This window comes from Lactuca serriola, chromosome 5, assembly GCF_051521515.1.
Source record: "Lactuca serriola cultivar US96UC23 chromosome 5, Lser_US96UC23_V15, whole genome shotgun sequence".
Taxonomy (NCBI): Eukaryota; Viridiplantae; Streptophyta; class Magnoliopsida; order Asterales; family Asteraceae; genus Lactuca; species Lactuca serriola.
Genome location: NC_136412.1, coordinates 280591749 through 280604716, shown reverse-complemented (window position 1 = coordinate 280604716; position 12968 = coordinate 280591749). Strand labels below are relative to the sequence as shown.

The window sequence follows — 12968 nt, the reverse complement described above, 5'->3', positions numbered from 1 at the left end:
ACCGGATTCTAGTCTAGCCCTTGAGATTCGTCAAATTGTCTGAAAATTTTCATTTACATACTTGGCATTCTCACAAATTTTAAATCGTGCCCATAACTTTCTTCCGATTACTATTCACTACCCATGTTGGCGTATCATTTATGAAAACTAGTGACTATCAACACTACAAGAAATCAAAAATAGAGGTAACAGAGGAACAAAATAACAAATCTTGATGTAACAATCCAAATTTTATAAAATTACCAGCTATAGAAGATTTTAAGTACATGTATCAAATACTCGATACATAACCGCATCAATACCACAAATTAGTGGAAAGTTAACTAAACTAATTCCTATAAACAAAAGATAATCAACAAAAATAATCATTATTTTCCAATTGAAAAATAACCAACTTTTCCAGAATGCCTCATTCCGAATTAGTAAATGTCGATCTGGAGTAGGTGATGGTTGGTGTGATACATATTTCTAAAGTCACACAATCCATACTGAAAAAGTACATTTCGGAATGTACGAACCTTTCGAAGTAAAAAAAATAAAATATTTCTATTGTCATTGTTGCTCACATTTTAACAGAGATTTTGCAAATTGTTTAGAAAATTTACACATCTAGTGCATATCTAGCTTTCTATTACTGAAAATGATTTCTTATATTCAATTTTTTAGAATACATGTTTGAAGTGGATTATAATAAGAGCGAATAAACGGATATATGCAATACATTTCTCCAAATTACATATGTATGTATAGATTTAACCATTGATGTCAACTCTCTTGGGTTGATTAAATTGGTTGTTTCGAAGTCCATGTTACATACTAATCAGACTCGTTTGTTTTTATAATGTCCTAGTCAAACATAGCAGGGCCGACTCTACTTTGGTTATAACTAAGTCTTAGCTTAGGGCCCCTACTTCTAGAGGGCCCCACTTGACCCGAGATATTTCAGCAAAATAGAAATCTCGATTCCTTCTACTTTTTCACTTAACATACGCATGCCACAAAAATCATCAGCCAAATTGATTAATTGAAAGCAATTGTTCTTCTTCCTTCTCTTCTCATTCTCGATTCTTGAAACGAGTCTGAAAAAAATACATTCTTTTCTTCCTTCTTTGTTATCTGATTGATTGTCCATTCTCTGAAAAATAAATACCTTCAGCTTCTTTGCGTATTTCTTTCTCTGTCCTCCGATTCTCCATTGTTGATCTACACTTGATTGTTCAAAAGACTCAAAACTTCAAGGTTGTCATAGTGTCATTCAAGAAGAAAATGACAATATCTGAAGATCACAAGAACTGAAACGGTATGTCCAGTCCAGTGTTTCTATTTTTTAGTTTTGAGTAATTCAATTTTCCATTGACTAACCCTAAAATCGGCTATTAACCATTGTTCATTGATTACAGAAGGGTTTGAAAGAGTCTGAATTCTGAAAAAACGAATTTGAGTTTTACATTATCTTATATTTAACTATTTTCAAGGTTGTCCATTGCTAACTTGGAACGAAGGAAAAGCAGGTACTTTTTGTTTATTTTTTGTTCATTTGTATTTGTCTACTTGTTTTGGTGATTGAAAAAAATAATCAAAATATTCAATAATCATGTCAATTGAAGTTTTTCTAAATTAAAATTGTTAAATAATTATTTAAGATCTACAATGTCACAAGAAAGATTATCTATTTTAAAAATTAAAAATATTTAGTAAAAGAAATTGATTTTGAAAATTTCATTAAAGAATTTGCATCTAAAAAGGCTAGAAAAATTAACTTTATGTTTTAAATATATTCGCAAAAGAACATATACATAATAAAAAAAATTAACTCGACCGTTTATAAAAATTTTAGTTTATTATTGTAGGTCCTAAGTCCGGATAAAGGAGGAAAGTTTATAACATCAAGTATATTAAATCTCAAAGGGTCCTAAATTTCTGGTTCGCTTAGAGTCTTCAAACTGGTTGAGCTGCCCCTGAAACATTTTTATTATGTAGATTATTGACGATAATGATATTAGATAATTTTTTGTTTTGTAAATAGTATGTCTCTTAACATAGTACAATTGTTTGTTGTTAATCTTGTTCTGAAAAATGGCGTTAATCGATTTGTAAAGGAAAAACATTCTAGTGGCAGTTGTCCTGTTGGAAGTAACCAATTTTGTCACACTAAAGATGTTACAATGAAACGTTTGGAAATGTTACACTGAGATCTGGTGGGCATCATATTCCGGAAACAATGGGCGTGTTCGACAAAATTAACTGGTAGCGGGTAGCTTGTAGTTTGTAGCGTTTTGTTAAGCACTACATGAAGTAGCATTTGGGTTTGTAGCGTTTTGTTTAAACTAAATGCTAGAAGCTTGTAATGTCAAGCAAAACTTTCTGTTCAAAACGGAACGTTTTGTCGAACGTTAGAAGCTAAAAGCTCTCAAACGCTCCCAAACGTTTTGTGCAGAACACGTCCAATATATAAATAGGGGTGGTGGGGACCGGTAAATCCAAATCAGGTGGTTGATCCTTATCGCAATTCTCCATTCTGAAAAAGTTGTTTGTTTTTTAAAAGAAACATAATGTTTAGTTAGTTCCTTTTAGGTTGCCACATATGGGGAAGAAGAATATGTGTGAAGGCTGATGTGGCATAGCCCAAGACGCGTGAACACCGCCCCATATTCTGGTGGGTGCGCGTGACGTGAGGCGGAAGACGGATAAAGACGGACTCGGTGATTGGTCAATTCATTTTTGACCGTTGTTGTTACCGTTTGATAAATAAAAAAAAATCTATTTATTATTTTTTTTCAAATTCTCCTATATATACAATCATTTTACACATAATTTCCACAAACACACCCACATTACTTCAAAACAAAAACAAACATTCAACTAAAAAATGGATAATTTCCCACCTTCGATTTCTTCGTCATCCGATGATAACGATTTTGATGAGGATTTGATTTTGTATACGTTGTTGTCTGCGGCACGAGACATGGTACGTGAGAGAGGCGAAAGTTCAAACATCGAGAAGAAGCATAGAAAATGGATCAATCGGGATCGAGAGGCGGCAAATGAACGTTTGGTACGTGATTATTTTGTCGTTGATTGTTTATATGATCTATCGAAATTTGAAGAACGTTTTCGTATTAGTAGAAATTTATTTTTACGTACAGCTAGAGATTTGGCACGTAATTATGAATTTTTCCAATTACGATGGGATGCTAGAGGTAAACGTGGTTTTACTACGATACAAAAATATACGGCCGCTCTTAGACAATTGGCATACGGCATCGCCGCAGACGCATCAGATGAGTATCTGAAAATGTCTAAAAGGACGGGTCGAGAGTGTACATATCTAATTTTGTGAGTATGTTGTAGAGTTTTACTGTGACATATACTTGCGACATCCGACTAAAAGCGATGTCGAACAATTGTATGACGCGCATCAAGCAAAACATGGTTTTACAGAGATGCTTGGTAGCATTGATTGTACACATTGGGAGTAGGAAAATTGTCCCAATGCGTGACATGCTCAGTTCACGCGAGGTGATCATGGGGTGCCGACTGTTATTTCGGAGGCGGTTGTTTCAAATGACCTATGGTTTTGGCATACATTCTTTGGTATGGCGGGGTCAAACAATGACCTGAATGTGCTCCAAGCGTCTCCGATATTTAACGATATGTTACAGGGTAAAGCACCAGAATTGTCATATGTTGTCAATGGAAATGAATATAAATATGGCTATTACCTAGGTGATGGGATATATCCTGAATACGCTACATTTGTCAAATCATACACATTTCCAACCGACGATAAAAGGAAAATGTTCGAGTTAGCACAAGAATCTGCATGGAATGATGTAGAACGGACATTTGGAGTCCTCAAACAAAAGTGGTACAGAATCAAACGTTCGGCACGAACATGGGACAGAGAAAAATTGACGATGGTGTTGGCTACTTATGTTATTTTACATAACATGATAATAGAAGAAGAGGGTAGGACTATTTGTTCATATACCACAAACAATATACTTAATCTACCTGCAGTAATACATGTTGGCAGCCCGACATACTTCTCGAGGGTTTTAGAAATACAAAATTGTGAAACGCATCACAATCTACGACATGATTTGACCGAATACATATGGGAAAGACAATTTCAAGGGCAAAATGACGGTGAAGACGAGGAGGATGACGATGGTGACGATGAGGAGGATTATGACAGTGACAAGGAGGATGATGAGGACAATAACGACTTGACGACAACGATAGCAATTATAATTTTTTGATGTTTTTTATATGTTTTTATATTTTTATTTTATTTAGACAATGTAATGTATAATTTTAGTAATTTAAGTTTTACATTTTTATGTTTTTAGTTAATGAAATGTAGTTTTGTTTTTTTATGTTTTCAAAAAATTAATTTATGTTATAAATTATGTTTTTATTTAATATAATGTTAAAAAGATAAAAATAATAATAATAATAAAAAGAATTTATAAAGTGGTAACAATTTTCAATGTTTAGTGGGTTGATGGTGGGTTGCGGGTGAAGCCGACGTGACACATAGGTGGCAACGTTTTTTCGGTGGGTTGGGTGTGACCACTCCCCACAGCCTTAGGTTTGGTTATTTTTCAAAATAAACATAATATTTGGTTATTTCTGTTAATATTAACTTAGACTGTGGTCATATTTATCAATATCCCTTTTCTATTGACACTTGACGCTAGTTATACAACGTTTATATTAAGAATGATGTTTAATTTTGGGAAAATGACTTAAAAAGGTAACGAAGTTTCAAAAGTGTACAAAAAAGACCATTGTTGTTTTTTTTTGTACACAAAATACCATTTTACCGGCTATTGTAGATTATTCGGTTTCCAAATGTTCAAAAAATACCATTGTTGTTTTTTTAGTACAAAAAATATCATTAATGTTACTGTTTGTACACAGAATACCAACAAAATACACATGTGTTCAACTAAAACATTGTGGTAACCAGGTACTTCAGGTAAATAGGATGAGAAGAGCGTAATCAGCAAGTGCTTGTTTGATGAGATTGTTTAATTTTTGTTGAAATTATTGGAAAAGATCTTACTTCCACCGTATGATCCGTCGAACAATATTACAGGTGACGCTTCGGCTGACAAATTTCTCTTCAAATTGGTGATGAGAAGAGCGTAATCAGCAAGTGCTTGTTCGGTTGTTAGATAGACTAAAGTAGAAGCATTCTTGTATGCCTCTTTCTGGCTTCCATATGGCATCGATTCACCATAATATCGATGCTAGATCGAATCACGTAGCTTTTGATAAAATTGTATTATTAAAGGTCTGCAAGTGAAGAAATTAATGTAGAGTAGAGTGATTAGGGCTTTTACTTCGGGGAAGATGACCATGGCACCAAAACGAGGGGCGAGTTCCCAAACGAAGTCGGTGTTGGCAGCGAACCATTCGATGTCGCCTTCGTTGCCGCAATAAAGGAAGATTGGGCCCAAACGATTAGGGCCTGCGCCCACCCAGTGATCGGAGTTGATGAGATAACGTTGTTGGAACTTGGGAAGATCATTGAAGCTGAAATGATCAAGAGTTTGATCAAAGTATCGTGTCTCGTAAGTGTACTTCGGCTGAACAAGAATGTTTTGGGTTTTGAGAAGCCGTGGGGATTTGCCGAGAAACGGAGGTGGCCGGTGAGATTCCGGTGTTGATGAAAGTAGACAGATGATTAGGAGGAAGAATAAGAAAAAGGGTTTTGCCATGGTGGTGGAGGGTGGCGATGAAGAACTGGCCAAAGTGAAGTGGAGGGTTCTTTATAAAAAGTAGCTAAATTTCCATTACATTCAAAGAAAGGAAAATGACTTAAAAAGGTAACGTAGTTTAAAAAATGTACAAAAAAGACCATTGTTTTTTTTTAACACAAAATACCATTTTACCGGCTATTGTAGGTTACCCACAAGGTTTTATTTGAACACATGTGTACTTCATTGGTATTTTGTGTATAAAAAATATACTTTAATGGTATTTTGAGTACTAAAAATAAAACAATGATATTTTTTTGTATATTTTTGAAACTTCATTACCTTTTTAAGTCATTTTCGCCACTAATTATCAATGTCTTTGTTTTATTTGTACTTCATTAGGTCTATACAGTTCCTCAACATAGATCGGACAATTTTTCAATCATGGAAAATAAACATGAATCCTTTACAAGAATTCAATAACAAGTATGTCCCTTTAATCCATAAATCTTGTGCAAAACAAATAACAATCATTCTATGTATAATCTACTAATTTTTCCTGTAAAGACATACATGATCCTCTTATAAAAATACTCCAAACAAAACTCAAAGTCAAACTCGTCTTTCCGCACAAAAACACCAAAACTCATTTGGTAGTGTGCTGCAATGATGGCTAATGATAATTATGAAATGCCACACCTTTTGGGTCGGTCATCGGTGGCCACTTCCTAATGACATGAAAGTAGGAAACATGTTCAGGGGTGACCGGTGAGATAATTATTAAAGTAAATTTATATTATTTTTAATTTAAAGTGTAATGCATATGTATTTTCCCAGTATTGCTTTTGAGCTATGATTTTATTAAAATAAGCGTTTATTTAAAAATTATTTAAAAGTCCTTCTCTTAAGTTTTAATTTTAACTCATTTGATTTTTTTGATCGAACAATTATGGTGTGGATTGTTTTGAACTCATGAACAAAACTCAACAGTAATTCGATTAGCATCAAAGGTGCCAACCATTGACATTCTGTTTTTAGCATTACCAACTTCCCCTGCATCAAGAGAACCATAATTCAGAAATTACCAACAAAGAACAGCAATGCGGTTTATGAAATCAGCTCCCTTCCTTTTCCTAATTGCTTTCGCTCATATGTAAAAAAAAACAAAAACAAAAAAAAAAAACAAAGGTTTCTCATTGTAAGCTGATAACAAAATAAAAGAATAAGGCTAGGGTTTATTATCGATGGAAAAGTTAGTTACAGTGAAAAGGAAAAGTGAGTTACAGTGAATAGAAAAACCGTTTAGGGTTAACCTAGCTAAATGACTAAATAGATATTTAATATAAAAATAGCTTTATATATTATATTATGCTAACATTTTCCATCAAACTCACAATATAATATCAATAAATAGACCTGGCAAAATCTGGCATGACACGACAACCCGGCACGAACTCGACACGAAGTTAGCGGGTTAGGGTCAAAGATTTCGACCCGTTTATGTATACGGGTTGACATGACACGACACGATAATTAAACGGGTAGGGTTAGGGTCAAGACTTTCAACTCGAAGATGACCCGTTTAATTTTATATATATATATATATATATATATATATATATATATATATATATATATATAGGGTTAGTTTATTTTGTTTTTACTATCTATTGTGTGCCCGTGTGATTGATTCTGGACCAATCATTTTAGTTATTTTAAGAAAGTAATTAATGCATATTACATGTTGAAGATATAATAGGTATTAATTACATCTTCAGCATTTAATATGCATTAATTACTTTCTTAAAATAACTAAAATGATTGGTCCAGAATCAATCATACGGGCACACAATAGATAGTGAAAACATTTGAACCTAACTCTCTCTTTTTCTCTCTCTCTCTCTCTCTCTCTCTATATATATATATATATATATATATATATATATATATATATATATATCATATTTTTATAAATATTTTCAATATTATACATTTGTAGTGGTCAAAATTCAAGAACTAAAAGTAAAATTTAAAATTTCAAACTGACTTAATTTTACTCCTCCTCACTACCTATCTCATTTGCTTCCTAACTCTAACTCTTTCCATTTTGCTTTCTAAACTTACTACTACCTCCGTCCCATATTTATTGTCCAATTTAAACTTCTGAAGTCTTTATTCTTTAAATTTGACCTTAAATATTTTTGTTTTTGATATATAACACTTAATGCAAAATATATGAATGGATTATGTTTTAAATGTCTTTTCATTATTATAAGTTTTATCAAGTAATTTATAACATAAATAAAAATATTTAAGGTTAAAGTAGAAAAATAAAAACTTCAAAAGTCAAAAAATGAGCAATAAATATGGGACGGATGGAGTATAATTTTTTTTCCCTTCCACCTCCCACCTCCCAACTCCAGCATTTCACTTTTTCATTTTTTTCCTCCATGACTCTTATTCTCAACCTTTAAAATGTTTCAACCCGGCATGCCACAACATATATATAAGATTTAAACCTTAACCCGAAACCCGACACGAAAATAAACGGGTTGACACAACACGACACGATAATTAAACGGGTCGGATTAGGGTCAAGCACTCTCAATCCGTTTAATGTCTTGACACGACACGAACCCGACACGACACGACACGTTTGCCAGGTCTATCAATTAACATTGAGAGTATATATGTCAAATACCAAGTAAAAACAAGAGGCTAGTTGGGCTTTCGTGAAATATTGACAATCTACAAGACTAATCAAACATATGGTAGCAAGATGGTTCCTAGCTATAGATAATGGCGAGGGAAATGAAAATCAATCGAAATATGTTTTTGTTAGATTGGGTGTCTAAGCTCATAACTATTTTGGTATGTATTTGACCCGATTATGAGCATGATCCTTTTGGATTGTCTTCACCTTAGCAACTGATAGGATGAATTATGGAGAAAGAGGATTAATTATGATTTATTAATATATTATGTGAATAATATATTAAAAGAGAAATCATATTATTTAATTAATATTGATCAATAATTAATTTAGAATTAGTTTTGTGGTCAAAATAGATTAATTAAGTCAATGGGACTGATAATGTAATTATAAGATAGTTACAACGTTGGGCTTAGGATCCATAAGGAAGCAATGGGCGAATTCTATATGAGAGTCCATATAGAAATCGTCCAAGGGGCCTTCTGGAAGGATCCTTTGGGTTGCTTAAGGACTAAGCAACTGGATTAGGGTTTTGACTTAAACCATAATTACTCAACTATATAAGGAACCCTTGGGCATGCCAAAATCGGCCACTAGAATAAAAACCCTAGAAGGATTCCATAGCCGATTTTGAGCCTCTCCTCTCTCTCTCTCTCTCTCTTGTTCTTCCTTGTTGATAGTGGTGTTTGTGACTCCATTAGATGTGCAACATTTGAGGCACTAGGATTTCAGAAGTCAAGATAAAAAAGGATTGGGATTGTTATTGCTACATAACAATCAATGTAATGTTTCTAACCCTAATCATATGCCAATTTCGAATTATATGCTAGTTCATAGGGTTTATTGCTTTGGTTTTCAATGTTGTATGTTCAAATTAGAAAAAACCTAGATCAAAGCAATTAGGGTTGCATGAACACCATAGGAATGATTTTATGCGCATAACCCATCAGTGGTATCAGAGCCTAAGTCGTTTTTCTAGTTAAATAGATGCAAAAGTGAACTGTCAAAGGATCAAAAAGTCGAATTTTTTATGTCTGTGAAGCCGACTCGGCGAGCCATCAGTGGACTCGACGAGTTGCATGAACTCGGCGAGTCCAGGGTGCTGTTGACGGGATTTTCGATTTTTTAAGCAGATCTTGTTAAGGATAATTACCAAAACTCGTTTTTATTGCCTAAAAACGATTTTTTATGTTTGGAATGATTATCCTTATCAAAATTAACGGTTTTGGTTAAATTTGGATAATATAGGATTATTATAATTCAAATATTTGACCTAGTAAGTTTGAAAAAAGTTTCAATTTACACCCTAGGGGTTTATAGTTTAAATTTGAACTTAAAAGTTTTAGTTTTTAAAATTTAAATAGTTAAACCCTAATATTTTGAAAGGTTTCAAAATTTGTCCTCAAGTTTTGGAATTTAAAATTTAATTAAAATGTATTAATTTTGAAACATTAAATTCTAAAACCCTAGTGTTTTGAAAAGTTCAAATTACACCCTTATGGATTTTATTAAATTAATTAAATGTTTAATTAAAAGTGATAATTAATAAATCCATAATTATATGGTTTAAGTTAATTAAATTAAAAGTCTAATTTATTAGTAGATTAAACCACTCAGTATTTTAAAAGTGTAAAATACACCCTTATACTATATAAAATTAAAAGTTTAATATTATATATGTATAAGTAAATGTCAGTCTTACCGTTAGTTGGTCTCATTCACGAAGCTGGTCTATAAGGGTGTTTAAGGAAATTACCTATAAAATGGCGATTAAATGAGTGTCCACTCTCACCCACCACACTCTTAACTAGTGGAGGGTCGTTAGCCAAACGGGTAGGATAGGACACAAACTTTCATTATAAGTATAATGAAATACGAAGTAACTAAATGTTTTTATAAATTCCCAAATCTTAGTTACTGATATGTGTATTTTTATACATACTTTTATATATCATATCTTAATATTTTAGCCTTTATTATTCTTATTTAGAACTAAAAGGTACTTATAATGCTTTGAATTATAATTTACAGCTATTAATTGTTGATAGAGCTGAAGAGAAAGGATTGGAACAAAAATCGGGCTTAGAAGCAAAAAGAAAGAAAGATTCCCGAAGGCTGCCATTACGCCCATCGTAATATCATCTACGATAAGCGTAATGCTGAGATGACCACTACGCCCAACGTAAATAATCGTACACCCGTACACCCAACGTACTGGGCAGGTGTCCGGACTTCCTAATCGCGATGGGATTCTTTGTACGCCCCGCGTACGTAAGTCGGTTCCAAAGTTATAAATAGTGAATATCGGCCACCAGAAGGGATATTTCTACTACCATCGATCCTTAGTCGACAAGTAACATATATTTGGCCGTTTTGAGGATCTAGAAGACGGTTGGAATGCCGTTAAGCTGACAGGAGCGAAGATCTAAAGAATTAGAGAGCGGATTTGTGTCGGTAATCATGTGGTTTGTTATCGTGACCATGTGTAGCATTCCACTGTGATACGATTATGCTTTTACTTTTTGATTTTGGTATCAAAACCATTTGCTTTGAGTTTATGATTAGATAAAACCTTGATTCATGGATTAATCGTTATATTGGATTGTTTTGTTTATGTTTAATTTATCTTGTCAAGCTTGTTAAAAGTGTTGGAATAGTGTCTAAGGCTGTAACTATATCCGGTTGTGCATGGTCCTTTTGGGTTGCCTTCACCATAGCAACTTGATAGGATGATTTATTAAGAGAGAGTAAATATTATTAATATATTATGGGAATAATATAATGAATAATATATTGTTATTTGATTAATATAAGTCATAGAATTAATTAGAATTAATTTGGTGACTTAAAGAGATTAATTAAATAAAGGGGTATAAACTGTCAATTGTTTGATAGTTAAGCTTTAGACTGTAAATCCATTTGGATAAGCTTTGGACGGATTCTAAGAGCTTTAGGATAGCTTAAATCGTCCATATGATTATCTAGGAATGGATTTGGATAGCCTTAAGAGAAGATTATCCAATTAGGGTTTAGGTTGTAACCCTTAAGGAGTCTACAAGTATATATAGACCCCATGACATAGGGAATTCGACACATCTCCAAAAGCAAGGAACCTCTGGTCGAATTCCTCCCCTCTCCTCTCTCCTAAATCATTCTTATTGCTATTGGTGTTTGTAAGCCATTAGAGGAGTGACACTTGTGACTCTAGAAGCTCCAAGACCTCAAGATCAACAAGGAACTCAAAGGTATGATTCTAGATCTGTTTCAATGTTGTTATTTAACCTAATTAGTCATTAGAAGTCTTGGATTCAAAAGCATGTTTAGTAGAAAGCCTAGATCCAAGCATTAGGGTTTTGCATGCGCACATAGGAAAGTTCTTATGGCTAAAACCCATCAGTGGTATCAGAGCCTAGCTTGGTTTTCTGTAAATTGTTGTTTGATTAACTGAAACAAAACTGCAAAATTCGATTTTTTGGTTTCTGAGTCATGGACTCGGCGAGTCTCAAAGTGGACTCGGCGAGTAGGCCTGACTCGGCGAGTCCCTTTGTACACTCGGCGAGTCCAGGCGTCAGGAATGGCCAGATTCGGGATTTCTTTGTGTTTATCTTATCTTAACTTACCATAAACTAATTAGATCAATATAAATTCGTTTTTCTGATAAATACAACTATTATCTTGATCTAGTTAAAGGTAATTATCAACTAATTAAATATTTAATTTCCTTATATGATAATTAATTAATTATTTTGATTATTTTGGTAATTATCTTAAAAGAAATCTTGAATAAATCAAATATAGATAATCAGGATATTAATTGTTAATTGGAATTATTTGTTATTTGATCCTCCATGTTTTAAATGTTTAAAATCTTACCCTCTTGTTTTGAAATTTATATTTGTGATTAAAAGTTTTAATTTAGACAACTTAAATTTCAAACCCTAGATTTTTAAAAAGTTTTAAAATACAACCCTATACTAATATGATATTACTAGAATAATATATATATATATATATATATATATATATATGTATAACTAAATGCTAGTCTTACCGTTAGTAGGCCTCATTCACGAAGCCAATCTATAAGGTGGGTATAAGGTTGCGGCCTATAAAATGGCGCTTAATGGGTGTACACTCACACCTACCGCTTGCTTGATTGGTGGAGGGTCGTTAGCCGAACGGGTAGGATAGGGCAACCTCATCCTCTCATTAAAAGTATAATTAGGAATACAAAGTAACTACACATATTTTTAAATTTCCCAATCCTAGTTACTTTAGGAAAAGTGAATTGATGCAATCCCATGAAATTACACTTTGCACCTTGCTAAGATGTTAGTGGAGCGTGTGTGGTTTACCGGCACACTAATTGGTTCTAAGCGAAGGTGGCAAAGGGTGATTCATTGTTTATCATAGTTCGATGGAGCGTGTGTGGTTTACCGGCACATCGAATAGGTGATTGTTACAATGAAGGCACCATGTGAATTTGCATGGTAATTCACACCCGCTTTGTGATCCTCGGCATCCCAGTCACAAACAAGAGGGGCATA

General features: G+C 33.3%; 1 protein-coding gene and 1 pseudogene across 1 annotated transcript; one reads left to right on the top strand and one right to left on the bottom strand.

Moving 5' to 3' along the window:
* Positions 1-3596: 3596 nt before the first annotated feature.
* LOC145050546 (uncharacterized) lies at positions 3597-4262 on the top strand. The gene has a single exon (XM_078998775.1). The coding sequence runs from the start codon at positions 3597-3599 to the stop codon at positions 4260-4262; it is 666 nt and encodes a 221-aa protein (XP_078854901.1).
* A 774-nt stretch (positions 4263-5036) lies between these two features.
* Positions 5037-5729, bottom strand: LOC145050545 (uncharacterized; annotated as a pseudogene).
* Positions 5730-12968: the final 7239 nt, after the last annotated feature.

Coding starts and splice junctions, on each gene's coding strand:
- LOC145050546 (XM_078998775.1), top strand. CDS start 3,597: ATGGCGGGGTCAAACAATGACCTGAATGTGCTCCAAGCGTCTCCGATA.